The sequence below is a fragment of the Conger conger genome, chromosome 18 (genome assembly GCF_963514075.1).
Source record: "Conger conger chromosome 18, fConCon1.1, whole genome shotgun sequence".
NCBI classification, from domain to species: Eukaryota; Metazoa; Chordata; class Actinopteri; order Anguilliformes; family Congridae; genus Conger; species Conger conger.
This window is the reverse complement of record NC_083777.1, coordinates 17,214,355-17,226,903: the sequence shown is the minus strand read 5'-3', so window position 1 is coordinate 17,226,903 and position 12,549 is coordinate 17,214,355. Positions and strand designations below refer to the sequence as shown.

Sequence of the window (12,549 nt, the reverse complement as noted above, 5' to 3'; positions counted from 1 at the left end):
TCTCCAAATGCTCAACTCCATAGTCTTAACATCGAAAGGTCTGTCTTCCTACAATTTAAGTCTGAACATTCTAATTTGATGGCTCTTCTAGAAGCTACTGATGGTGCGGAATTGATTTAATCTAGCGTAATTGTTTGATGGAATTGGACTTTTACTTATGATTATTTGGTGTAAGGCTGTAGACCCAGCATGGAGGGAACATTTTATTACAAATGATTCTTACAAACAGGCAGGTATGTCTGTTTTTAGCTTTGTAAGCTTTTATCTTCTTGACGGTAAAAATCTTTTGCTTTATGATGATTGCTGCCTTGCTGTGAATTATTGGCATTTTTTATCATGCAATTTTCACACTCACAAGGGGTAATGTCTGTGGGGTTTGCTTTTCATCTGTTCTGTAATATTACTTGTAGCTGTTGAGAATAAGTGGCTTTCTATTGACTATTACCATCTGCTGTGACTCTTTGCATCATCTGTGCTCTTTGCCGAGGCCTTTATTTATGCACTTACTTAAATCGCTCCGGAAAAGGGCTTCTGCTAAATGCCCTAATGTAAATATTCACTGATAATGATTATGAACCGAGAGCCAAAGTCACACTTGGCAAACACTCCGCTAAGTGTGGCGTTGCAGGTTTAACCCATTCCAAGCCCTGTCTCTGATGCTTCATGCATTGTACTGTATGTGGGACTTCTGGAATTCAGAGTTAAGAGAGCTCATTAATTTCAGTTAAACCACTAAAACTGCTACAGTGTAAGATTATGTATTGTAATGTATTTGTATTAAACCCGAAAAGCTTAGATTTTTCTTGTGGAAATATAATATGGTCTATCCAATTTTCTGTATGATTAGAAGATCGGGGTGTTTTATGATTCTGTAGAACTTTTTATTGTTTTTAAATCAATTATCAAACTCAAATCTACCATATAAAAACAGAATTATATAAGAATGTACATTCAGTCATTCATTCATTCATTCATTCATTCATTCATTTGTGGGCGAGTCCCAGGTCAGTGTTTGGCCTCTGTTCTGTTCTCCCTGTGGACAGTGTGCGGGTTGGCTCATGGGCACCCATGGTGATTGCCTGATGACTGTGCTGTTCTGGAGGCGATTGCAGTTTTGAGAAAGACCCCTTATGTCGTCTGTCATTGTGTGTGAAGGAGTTCTCTTTAATGCAGTATGCAAATAAGTGCCCCTTTCTAAAGTGGCATACTCTTCTCTCTTCACACTATGTGATATTTATATATTTGTAGATCTTTATAGATTATTAAAAAAAATTGTTAAGGAACAAAATAAAGAAACTGCATTGAGCACATATTGACCACAAGGGGCACTGTTGGCAGTGGATAGAGGAATGCGTTGGACTGTGTCAGGGGTGCGTGGAGTTGTGTTTGTGGGTACAGCTGGCCCTTTTCTCAGTGCTTTTTGACTGGGATAAGTGTAACTGGGTTCCTGAGGATATTGATCTCTGCTGTGCACGGGTGCCACCTGTTGAGGCTGTGCCACTCCCTGCCCCCGTCATGTTTTTCTGACACTCGGCTGAGAGCGTGGAGTTTTGGGATCTAATTTGTTTTTTCCTTCCCCCCCCCCCTCCCGCTTCTAACCTTGGAGGGGCTTGAAGTTATTGGCTTTTTGCGTTTGTGACGGAATATTAAATTTGGGTCGACATAGAAGCAGATTTCATTTGTGTTTAATTCTTTTTCCCTCATACTTCTAATTAGATTCCAGGAAAATGAACTCTAATTAAAAACGTACATCTGGCCCTGAAAGACATTAGTACCTCCATCTTTAATGCAGGGTGTTTTATATAATCATGAGAAGAAGTAGCTGAAAGCAGTGTAATAAGAAAACACTTTTCATTAAATCTCACATTAGAGTGCTGTGATTTATTTAACTTTGCCTCTCGTTGGTTGCTTGTGCTCTCTCTCTCCTCCCTTTCTCTCTTTGTCTGTCTCTCTCCCCATCCCTCCTTCTCTCTCACTCTGCCTGACTGTTATTGTGTTATTACTGTCTGCCTCTGTTGCTGGGGCAGTAATGGGATTCGAGCCAATATCCTGTTAGGAAATGAAAGGGGGGTGGGGACTGTGATATCCATCAGGTAGTCTCTGTTAGGTGCTGGGGTGGAGGTGGGGGATTCTTCATTATTCATGCTGATCTACCGAGAGACAACCAGCCAAACCCGTGTGTGTGTGTGTGTGTGTGTGTGTGTGTGTGTGTGTGTGTGCGCGTTTGCGTTTGCATGTGTTTGTCGCTTTGATGTGTGTTTCTGTGCACATTGTCAGGGTGTTGGTACTGAGCATGTGCATTATGGAGTAAAGTGATATTGGTACTGAGCATGTGTTGCAGCAGTAAAGGGTTAATGGAGTGTGCACAGTAGAGGCGAAGAGTTCTTGGCTGACTGGGTGATGTCATGGTGATTTTGTCTCAGATTAGATTTTTAAAAGATGAATGGTATTCCGATGCACAATCTACCGTCAATTGCAAGATCCGTTCTGTTAATTTAGCTAAAGGCCTGCTGACACTCGACAACCCTGCTCTCGCTTCTGCAGAAACAAGACTGACATCTGCTTCCTGGCCTTCATAGCGCGGTGTCCTGCTCACCTCTGGGAAGTGCCTCCAAAAACAGCAGTATGGCACATCTAGAGGAATTGGTTTGCCTGGTTAACTCTGTTTGGGGGCACAGCTGGTGTATTGGGAACCCTCATATGGGTCTGATTGGTTGTGGGCAGATATTCCTCTCCAATCCCTGCCATGGAGTGAAGCATGCTGGGAGCTGACCTCTGGCTTTTTGGAGTCCGCGATTGTCTACTGGGGCCCTGCTCTTTGTTCTTGGACTGATTAATAAAAATAAAGAAAATTGAAGGGAATTGAAGCTTGTGCATCGGATTCATTAAACTATGTCTGTAAGTGCTGTTTACGTGCTTTAGTGATGCAGAGGCTGGTGATTAATGGAGTTCTGGCAAGGCTCATTTGCAACATGACTGCACACTTTATGCCCAAGTAACATTCAGGAGATGGAGCCTTAATGCTGGCTTGATCAGCTGCATTTACATATTAATACCGTGCCAGATGTTTTGGTTTTAAGCCAGTGGAAAAACACTAAAACGGAATCATAAACATAATCTTTCAAAAATTGCATGCAGCAAATTCACGACGGGCAATATCGGAGCGTTCGTGAGCTCATTTACATGGGAGTAATGAGGCAGTGGGGGGAGTCCTGTGCACGTTTGAAAAAAAGTTGCACAATTATTCCATTTAATTCGGTGCGTTATAGACATTTTTTATTAGAACTTTTTAAATTGTTTTAATTTAAAATAATTGTTTAGTATGCGCTGAGCGGATTCGGCAAAGCAAAAAACGCTTGCCTGCATTTAATTGTCGTCGTTTTCCACCGCAAATTGCCGGCATTATCGTGTCAACTGCGGTTTATAGATGTCTCCGTTCAGACAGGAAGGAAGGGATGTTGGTGCCGGAGAGCACTGTTAGTGTCACCTTCAGAAGCCTGTGTTTACCATAGCGGAGAGGCTTTTCTCGGCAGACCGTTTCGTGTTCTGGGTCTTTAATGAAGGGTTCTGTGGGGCTTCAGGAACATTGTCTCCTGCAGCGCTGGGGCGATCGCCTCTCTCCCCCTCTTCTCAGGCCTGACCTGTTACCGCGGGAGCGCTTCTGAAGTGCCCACTCTTACCCTGTCTGTCACTCCTACTGCTCTCACTGAGAGGTGTCTGGCTGCCGGTCCCGTTGTCTGAGAGAGATGTTGTTTTGCTCTGTGTTTGTGTGGCCGGTGTGACCCCGGGCGGAGGAACCTGGGATTGAAATCGCATTACGAACGCGCTGTCCTGCTCCCACCGTTTTATAGCGCCAGCTGCGACGGATTAATATTTAATGATACATTTTTTTCCGGGCACTTAAGCCGTAAACGCGTCCCTTCGGTTGGGGCCGCGGCTGTGGTTTGACGAGGGCGGCGCGTCGCACCGAAACCCACGGCACCATGCCGCGGAGGCGAAGCGTGCTAATCACCACTGCTCTCTGGAACACACACAGGACCCGTCAGCCCTGCTCTCTGCCACACACAGGACCCGTCAGCCCTGCTCTCTGCCACACACAGGACCCGTCAGCCCTGCTCTCTGCCACACACAGGACCCGTCAGCCCTGCTCTCTGGCACACACAGGACCCGTCAGCCCTGCTCTCTGGCACACACAGGACCCGTCAGCCCTGCTCTCTGCCACACACAGGACCCGTCAGCCCTGCTCTCTGCCACACACAGGACCCGTCAGCCCTGCACTCTGGAACACACACAGGACCCGTCAGCCCTGCTCTCTGGAACACACAGGACCCGTCAGCCCTGCTCTCTGCCACACACAGGACCCGTCAGCCCTGCACTCTGGAACACACACAGGACCCGTCAGCCCTGCTCTCTGCCACACACAGGACCCGTCAGCCCTGCTCTCTGGAACACACACAGGACCCGTCCGCCCTGCTCTCTGGAACACACACAGGACCCGTCAGCCCTGCTCTCTGGCACACACAGGACCCGTCAGCCCTGCTCTCTGGAACACACAGGACCCGTCAGCCCTGCTCTCTGGCACACACACGACCCGTCGCGGGTAATAGCCCAGCAGGAAGCGGCGATATTCATCCTGACACCGTCTCTGTTTGCCTTTACACCCCAGACATCTGCTTACAGCGGTGTCTGTGTTGTGTTTGTTGCGGGGCTCACAGGTGCGAGAGCGAGCGAGTGCTAACAAGAGGCCGATTCAGAGAAGATCGGTGGCGAGGCGTATTTAGTGTGTGCGTGTGAATTTGTGTGCGTCTGTATCTTTGTGCATGTGTATTTGTGCGAATGTGCGTGTGTGTTGTATGTTGTCTGTGTTCACGTGTCTGTTCTCATGAGTCGGTAAATACGAGCGTGTGCCTCCAGTCCAGCCTGCTCCCTCAGGTTTGGGTCAGCCGTGGGAGTGTGCGGTGTCACAGAACCGTGGAGGCCCGCTGCCTGCGCCCCGCCCGCCGTAATCCAATCCGGGGCAGGAAATTAGTACGGACGGATCCTCGATGGCGGGCTAATTGATCCGAAGCAGGGATAATTACGCAGTTATGAAGCGTGTAATGGGGAACGCAGCACTAATTGGGTGGCCTGGAAATAACATGCCAAAGAGCTCGCGTTACCAGCACTGTGCCTGTCTGCCTGTCGCCAGGGTCAACTTCTGCTACAGCCGGCCCTGTCAATCAGCACACCGTCATCGCCACGGTAACCTGTCCCCCCATCTCCACCTTCACTCTCTCCAGTCCTCTCCACACCTCTCTACCCCTCTCCACACCTCTCACACAGCTCTGTAGAGCTGAGAACTCCCACCACGTCAAATAAGCATAGCGTTTTTGTTTATAGACCGTTTCAAGTCAGTGACATTTCAGTTACGTAAGAGTTAGGCTCAGTGCCTTTAAACCGAAATGTAAACTGGAAAAGATTGTTTACCCCGCTGTGCTTACGGTTCAGTACGCACTTCACAATGTTTCCGGATAAGAACAAAGAAAAAAGCTTTAGGTCTGGAAGGTGTAGGTTGTCCTGTGTAGGCTGGACGCTGGAGGATCTGTCGAATGGACACTGCATTTCCACGGCGGTGCTTTGTGGTGGGAGAGCGAGCGAGCGTGTCTCCTTGGTGACAGCTGGCGTGCCATGGCGACAGCTGTAGGGGGTGTGGTTTCGGAGATGAGCTTGGGCTGTTTTGCCATGGCACCAGCTGTTTTGGGCGTGGTGTGAGAGAAGGGTCATCTGAAACGATCTGCCCGTTTGACCGACGGAAGGGGCTGTCCCGTGGTTAGTGCCCAGTCAGCATACGGGCGGTAAAAGGGCTGTTCTCCTGGTCCAGTGTAGGAGCTGCACAAACTCACTCTGCACCCCCAAGGAGACTTTATCAGCTGTGTAGTTACTGTCAGCGGCAAACAATAACCACTGTCTAACTTCCGGGCAGCCTGTAGCCTATTGGCTAATGTACATGGCTGTGACATAGAAGGTTGACGGTTCAAGCCCCGGTGTAGCCACATAAACAAAAAACACAGCTGTTGGTCCCTTGAACAAGGCCCTTAATACCGCATTGCTCCCAGGGGGATTGTCCCCTCCTTGGTCTAATCAACTGTAATTCACTTTGGATAAAAAGAGTCTGCTAAATGACAAATGATGATGATTTATCGTGTGTGTGTGTGTGTGTGTGTGTGTGTGTTTTCTTTGCAGCATGTGACGAGTGGAAAGTTCTTCCGAGGCCAAACCTGCACCGTGATGTGAACCGCTTTGGCCATTCGGCGGTCGTTAGCAACGGGTGAGTTTCACACAGTCTCTCGCTCTGTCTTCTCTTTCTCTCTCTCACTTCATCTGTCTCTCGCCCTCTCATTCTCTCTCTCATTAATTCGCAGTTACACACAAACACGCAGAGCTCATTAATTTGATGACACCAATACGATGTGTTGATATTCATTTGAATGAATGATTTTGTAGAAGATTAGAAATCCTTTCCGTTGAAAAGGGCACATTTTTCTGCGCGATGACAGCGTTTCTGTTAACGGTGCTGCCTGTGTTCGGTTTGATATTAATCTCACTTGCAGTGTCTGAATGCCACCATACTGTTGGCTGAAACGCAGGAACCGTGTGTAAGATGGCGGTCGCTGTGTCATTTCCCAGGTCGATGTACGTGTTTGGAGGGTTCTCCAGCGTGCTGCTGAACGATGTGTTAGTGTACCGGCCCCCCAGCTGTGAGGCCTTCTCGCAGGAGAGGGCGTGTCTCAACGCGGGCCCCGGGGTCCGATGCCTGTGGAGCAGGAGCCGCTGCGTCCCCTGGGACTCTGTCCACAATGACGACGGCACCGCCCCTGCCACATCCTGCCCCCCGCGGACCCGTAAGTCTCCCCGCCACGGTCTAGATTAACGACGCTGACCTTGCCAAATTGTGTCCTGCAGGCTCGCCCGATCTTGTCTGGGAGCAGATTTAATCAGACGTATAATATATTGTTAGATTTATGATTTCGATTTTCCAATTAAAATGCCCTATCTTGAATGGCATGTCCTGAATTGTAGCTACATTGTTACCTACTTAAAATGACTACTGCTGTGATACAAGTGCTGGGGTTTTTTCCCCCCAAATTGCAGATGGCAAAATTTTCACTACGGCTGCATCTTTCATATGGAACCACTTACACTCATTGAATTTTATAAACGCTGATGCAAACTCGGGTTCAGAACCATCACCACGGACAGATTATTGTAAGGGCTTTTAAAGACTAGGGTTAGGACCGTCGACACTGGACATTAACATCTCTGACGCTGGTTACCGGATTTTGTTGATTGATTTGACTTGAATCACGTTCGGGTTAACTCATCTGGATGCAGTGTCTGTTGTTTTGCAGTACTGTGTCTCCCACCAGACCCCAGTCATCGAGGTGATTTCAGGACAAGACAACACTGTCAGCCAATCAGAGCCCAGAACAATTACCACGGCACCGGTGACCTTGTCATCCTCTAGAGTAATTACTACGGCAAACCGGTTATGGTTTAGAGAAGCGCTTCATTTATTGTTTTGGCATCTTCCTTTGATCTTTAAAAATGGTCCTAACCTCAGCCACACTGAATACATTTCAGGAGCAGATTTTCCACGCTGGAGATTTATGTATTTATCATTTTCTATTTTATTTTACTACAAAACATCCCTGCAGCCCGTCACACTCATTTGCGGTGGGCAGTCCTGTGTCCTTGGTCGCGCCCCCCGGTGATGTATCATATCGGTAGCGAAATTGAATTTGGTGCACCTGAAGGGGTACCTCTGCTGCGGGTGAGAGAGGTGCATTGTGGGAGATGCGAGGCAGAAGGGCAGAGCGAGCGGGGGAACAGGAGCCGTTGCTGAACAGAATCTCACCGCAGGGGTTATTCATTACTGAGTCCGGCCCCTGTCACCCGGGCCCGGACTTTACTGTGTGTTCAGTGGGAAATACTGCTGCTCACGGCAGAAACACAATATAACATCACCCCGGGCGCCGGAGAGCGCCAATCACGGGTGAGCAGCTGGCCCGTGTTCTGAAGCGGCTTACAGTGAAAACTCAAATGTAGTTAACGGCAAGAAAGCAGGCTGGGCCAGACTGTAGGGACACAGGACTACAGGACAAAGTCTCCAGCACTGAGCCAAAGTGTCCAGCACTGTACCAGGTCTGGACCCAAACACACTGGGCTTCTGCTTCTGCGTCTTGACTTCTGCTTCTGCGTCTTGACTTACTCACTTTGAGAACTCTGTGTAGTTCTGTGACAGGACTTGTGAAACTGTTCCATGCATTGAGAACTCTCTCTGTAGTTCTGTGACTGGGACTTGAGAAACTGTTCCATGCATTGAGAACTCTCTCTGTAGTTCTGTTACAGGACTTGAGAAACTGTTCCACGCATTGAGAACTCTCTCCGTAGTTCTGTGACAGGACTTGTGAAACTGTTCCACGCACTGAGAACTCTCTCTGTAGTTCTGTTACAGGACTTGAGATACTGTTCCATGCACTGAGAACTCTCTGTAGTTCTGCGACAGGGACTTGAGAAACTGTTCCACGCATTGAGAACTCTCCCTGTAGTTCTGCGACAGGGACTTGTGAAGCTGTTCCACGCACTGAGAACTCTCTCTGTAGTTCTGTCACAGGACTTGAGAAACTGTTCCACGCATTGAGAACTCTCTCTGTAGTTCTGCGACAGGACTTGTGAAACTGTTCCACGCATTGAGAACTCTTTCTGTAGTTCTGTTACACGCATTGTGAACTCTCTCTGTAGTTCTGTTACAGGACTTGAGAAACTGTTCCACGCACTGTGAACTCTCTCTGTAGTTCTGTTACAGGACTTGTGAAACTGTTCCACGCACTGTGAACTCTCTCTAGTTAAGGAATGCTCCTGAGACTCCTGCAGAATTTACCTTCTGCTGTTTGTACCCATGCCCTGCTGACAGAACGCAGTCTGAACATTTTCTGTTCACTTTGTTAATCCCTTTTATGAATTTAGAAACCTCCAAGCAAAGGAGACTAAGAGGGGATTTGTTAGAGCATCTAAAATCTGAGCCAAGGATTAACTTCTCCAAACACCTCTCTTACCCCCTTAGAATTTGCATTAGCGTTGTGAATTTCCAGAGCTAACCTTGTTAAGATAGAACTACACCAGCTTTTGAGGAATGTTTGGAAAGGGTTTTGTGATCGCTGAAGTTCATGACCCAAAAACCACAAAAGATTGTTACCAGGTCATGAAAATGAATTGATATACAGTGGGAGCAATAATTATTTGATCCCTTGCTGATTTTGTAGGTTTGCCCACTTACAAAGAATGGAACTGTGTATTTTAATCATAGGTACATTTTAACATTGAGAGACAGAATATCACAAAATAATCCACAATAACAACATCATATACATTTTATAAATTTAATATCATATTTTCACATGAAATAAGTATTTGATCCATAGACAATAGGACTTAATACTTGGTGGAGAAACCTTTGTTGGCAAGCACAGAGGTCAGACGTTTGTTGTAGTTTTTCACCAGGTTTGCACAGATCTTGGATTTTGGTGCACTCCTTTTTGCAGATCCTCTCCAAATCCTTAAGGTTCCGAGGCTGTCGCTTGGCAACTAGAAGCTTCAGCTCCCTCCACAGATTTTTGATGGGATTTAGGTCTGGAGACTGGCTAGGCCACTCCAGGACCTTAATATGCTTCTTTTTGAGCCACTCCTTTGTTGCCTTGGCCGTATGTTTTGGGTCATTGTCATGTTGGAAGACCCATCCACGACCCATTTTCAGTGCTCTCACTGAGGGAAGGAGGTTGTCGCCCAAAATTTCCTGGTACATGGCCCCACTCATCCTCCCCTCGATACGGTGAAGTCGTCCTGTCCCCTTAGCTGAGAAACACCCCCAAAGCATAAGGTTTCCACCTCCATGCTTCACAGTGGGGATGGTGTTCTTGGGGTTGTACTCAGCATTTCTCTTCCTCCAAACACGGCGAGTCGAGTTGATGCCAAATAGCTCTATTTTGGTCTCATCTGACCACATCACCTTCTCTCAAGCCTCCTCTGGATCATCCAGGTGTTCTTTCGCAAACTTCAGACGGGCCTGTACACGTGCCTTCTTCAGCAGAGGAACCTTGCACGCGCAGCAGGATTTTAATCCTTCACAGTGTAGTGTGTTACTGATGGTTCTCTTGACTGTAGTCCCAACTGCCTTCAGGTCATTAACAAGCTCCTCCTGTGTAGTACTGGGCTGATCCCTGACCTTTCTCATGATCATTGATATCCCACGAGGTGAGATCTTGCGTGGAGCCCCAGACCGAGGGAGATTGGCGGTGACTTTGTGTTTCTTCCATTTTCTAATAATTGCTCCAACAGTTGTTAACTTCTCACCAAGCTGCTTGCTTATTTTCTTGTAGCCCATCCCAGCCTTGTGCAGGTCTACAATTTCGTCCCTGATGTCCTTAGACAGCTCCTTTGTCTTGGCCATGGTGGAAACGTTGGAATCTGATTGATTGTGTGGACAGGTGTCTTTTATACAGCTACATAACGATGTAACGAGTTGACACAGGTGTTTTTGGTAATGAGTTGAGATTTGGAGTGCTTCTTAATGGGAAACTAACTGGTCTATGGGAGCCAGAATTATTGCTCATTGGGAGGGGATCAAATACTTATTTCATGCAAAATTACGATAATAAATTTATAAAATGTATATGATGTTGTTATTGTGGATTATTTTGTGATATTCTGTCTCTCAATGTACCTATGACTAAAGTGATTGATTAAGTGGGCAAACCTACAAAATCAGCAAGGGATCAAATAATTGTTGCTCCCACTGTATCGCTTTAAAACATTTTCACTATTATTAGAAGCTGGAACATAAGCTACATAAAGGAACAGTTGGAACAAAACTGGACAATCTTTAAATTTACTGCTTGGCACCTTAGACGGGGCTTTTTGTTGCCTGAAGCAACATAATTGTCTCACACCAACAGGTCACTGTGGGGAACAAAAGCTCAAGTATTATAGTTGCAAGTTTCTTTTAACTGTAATTGCATTGCGACTAAAGTCACACGGTTGTAGAAACTGAGATATTGTGTTTATAATAATCATTTGGCGAATTGAACCGCGGTAATGACCATAATTAATGCCAGTGATCGAGCAGTACCAAAGGTGGATTTAACTGTAATTAAATGATGAAATAACTTTTTCCTCCATGATTAATCTCATCATAGAGCCTGTCACAAGCCAGTGAATTACTGTGTGTGTGTTGTAAAGCTCTCCAGTCTCTCTGGCTGAAATGGCAAGAGTGTTTCTCCCGCTGTTCCTTCTCTGACTTTTGTGAGAAGCCTGTATTGCTTGATTGGCAGCGATAAGGATACAAATAAAGGCATGACCTTCGGACTGGGCATAACCGTAATGGAGCAGGGCTGTTTAGATGATAAGAGCCCTCATGCTGCATTAAACCCTGTCCCCTGTCCCCTGTCCCCTGTCCCCCCTCCTCCCCAAAGCCGGCACGGACGAGCAGTGTTTCCGCTACTCCGACTGCTCCAGCTGCACCTCCAACACCAACGGCTGCCAGTGGTGTGAGGAGAAGAAGTGCATCTCCGTCACCAGCAACTGCACTGTGGTGAGTGGGTGCTGCCAGTAGGGGGCGCTCTACTGTGGGTCATTTCACTTGAGCATTCCGAGGACATTCATTCAGTTCCCAACAAATTAAGCTATACATTACATTACATTATTGGCATTTGGCAGATGCTCTTCTCCAAGTGCGCTGAAAGACCCTAGAGGGAAGTACAATTTCAAGTGCTGCTTATGTACCCTCAATGTTTTGAAGCATCCCGGTACTTTGACAGATTTCATTGACCCCCTGCACATCGGTGTTTGTAATGTTAGCTTCAGAAAGTGTGGGACAAACAACAGGAAAAGTTGGTTTAAAGATTTCCCTATTTGCATTGCTGTGTTGAATGCTGTGTGTGTGATGAAGGTTTGCTTCCTGTTTACGCAGTTAAACCCGGAACTGTTCCACCAGCACAGAACCCCACAGCCTATTGCCCCGCCCACATCCGTGATGTCAGAACGACAGATGTCTCTCTGGAAACACGGAATTCGAAAGAGTGGAAACGTTTGTACTTTTCCACATTTCTGTTGCACATACATAGTTTTAAATAGCTGGGTGTATACTGAAGATGAAAATGGTGATGCGTTCTGTCTGCTCTGTGCTCATGTCCCGTAGGCTGTGAGTAACTACACCAGGTGTCAGGTGAGGAACGAGCAGGTGTGTGCCAAGTCGCCCAACTGTAGGAGCTGTTCCCTCAACCTCAACTGCCAATGGGACCCTCAGCAACAGGACTGCCATGCTCTCCCAGGTGAAAGAGGGGTAGCGGGGGGTATGGCCAGTGATTCAACACACCCTTCACCGAGTCCTCCTCTGGTTTGGAGCGCCACTGAAATATTTTAGCCCTAAGGTCTCCCTTTGGTACTCCGTATTATCCTGAAAATGCCATCTTGGAAGAAAAGGCTCACAACAACTCTGTTTTGGAAAAGCCTTCT

General features: G+C 47.0%; 1 protein-coding gene across 2 annotated transcripts in view; it reads left to right on the top strand.

The window, feature by feature from the left end:
- Window positions 1-12,549, top strand: part of LOC133118394 (attractin-like protein 1) — a 199,240-nt gene that overhangs the window by 39,444 nt on the left and 147,247 nt on the right. For both annotated transcript variants that reach the window (XM_061228372.1, XM_061228373.1), the window contains exons 11-15: window positions 6,223-6,307; window positions 6,667-6,881; window positions 11,508-11,626; window positions 12,005-12,121; window positions 12,233-12,365. In XM_061228372.1, coding sequence (XP_061084356.1) covers window positions 6,223-6,307; window positions 6,667-6,881; window positions 11,508-11,626; window positions 12,005-12,121; window positions 12,233-12,365 — 669 coding nt within the window. The remainder of the gene's footprint in view (window positions 1-6,222; window positions 6,308-6,666; window positions 6,882-11,507; window positions 11,627-12,004; window positions 12,122-12,232; window positions 12,366-12,549) is intronic.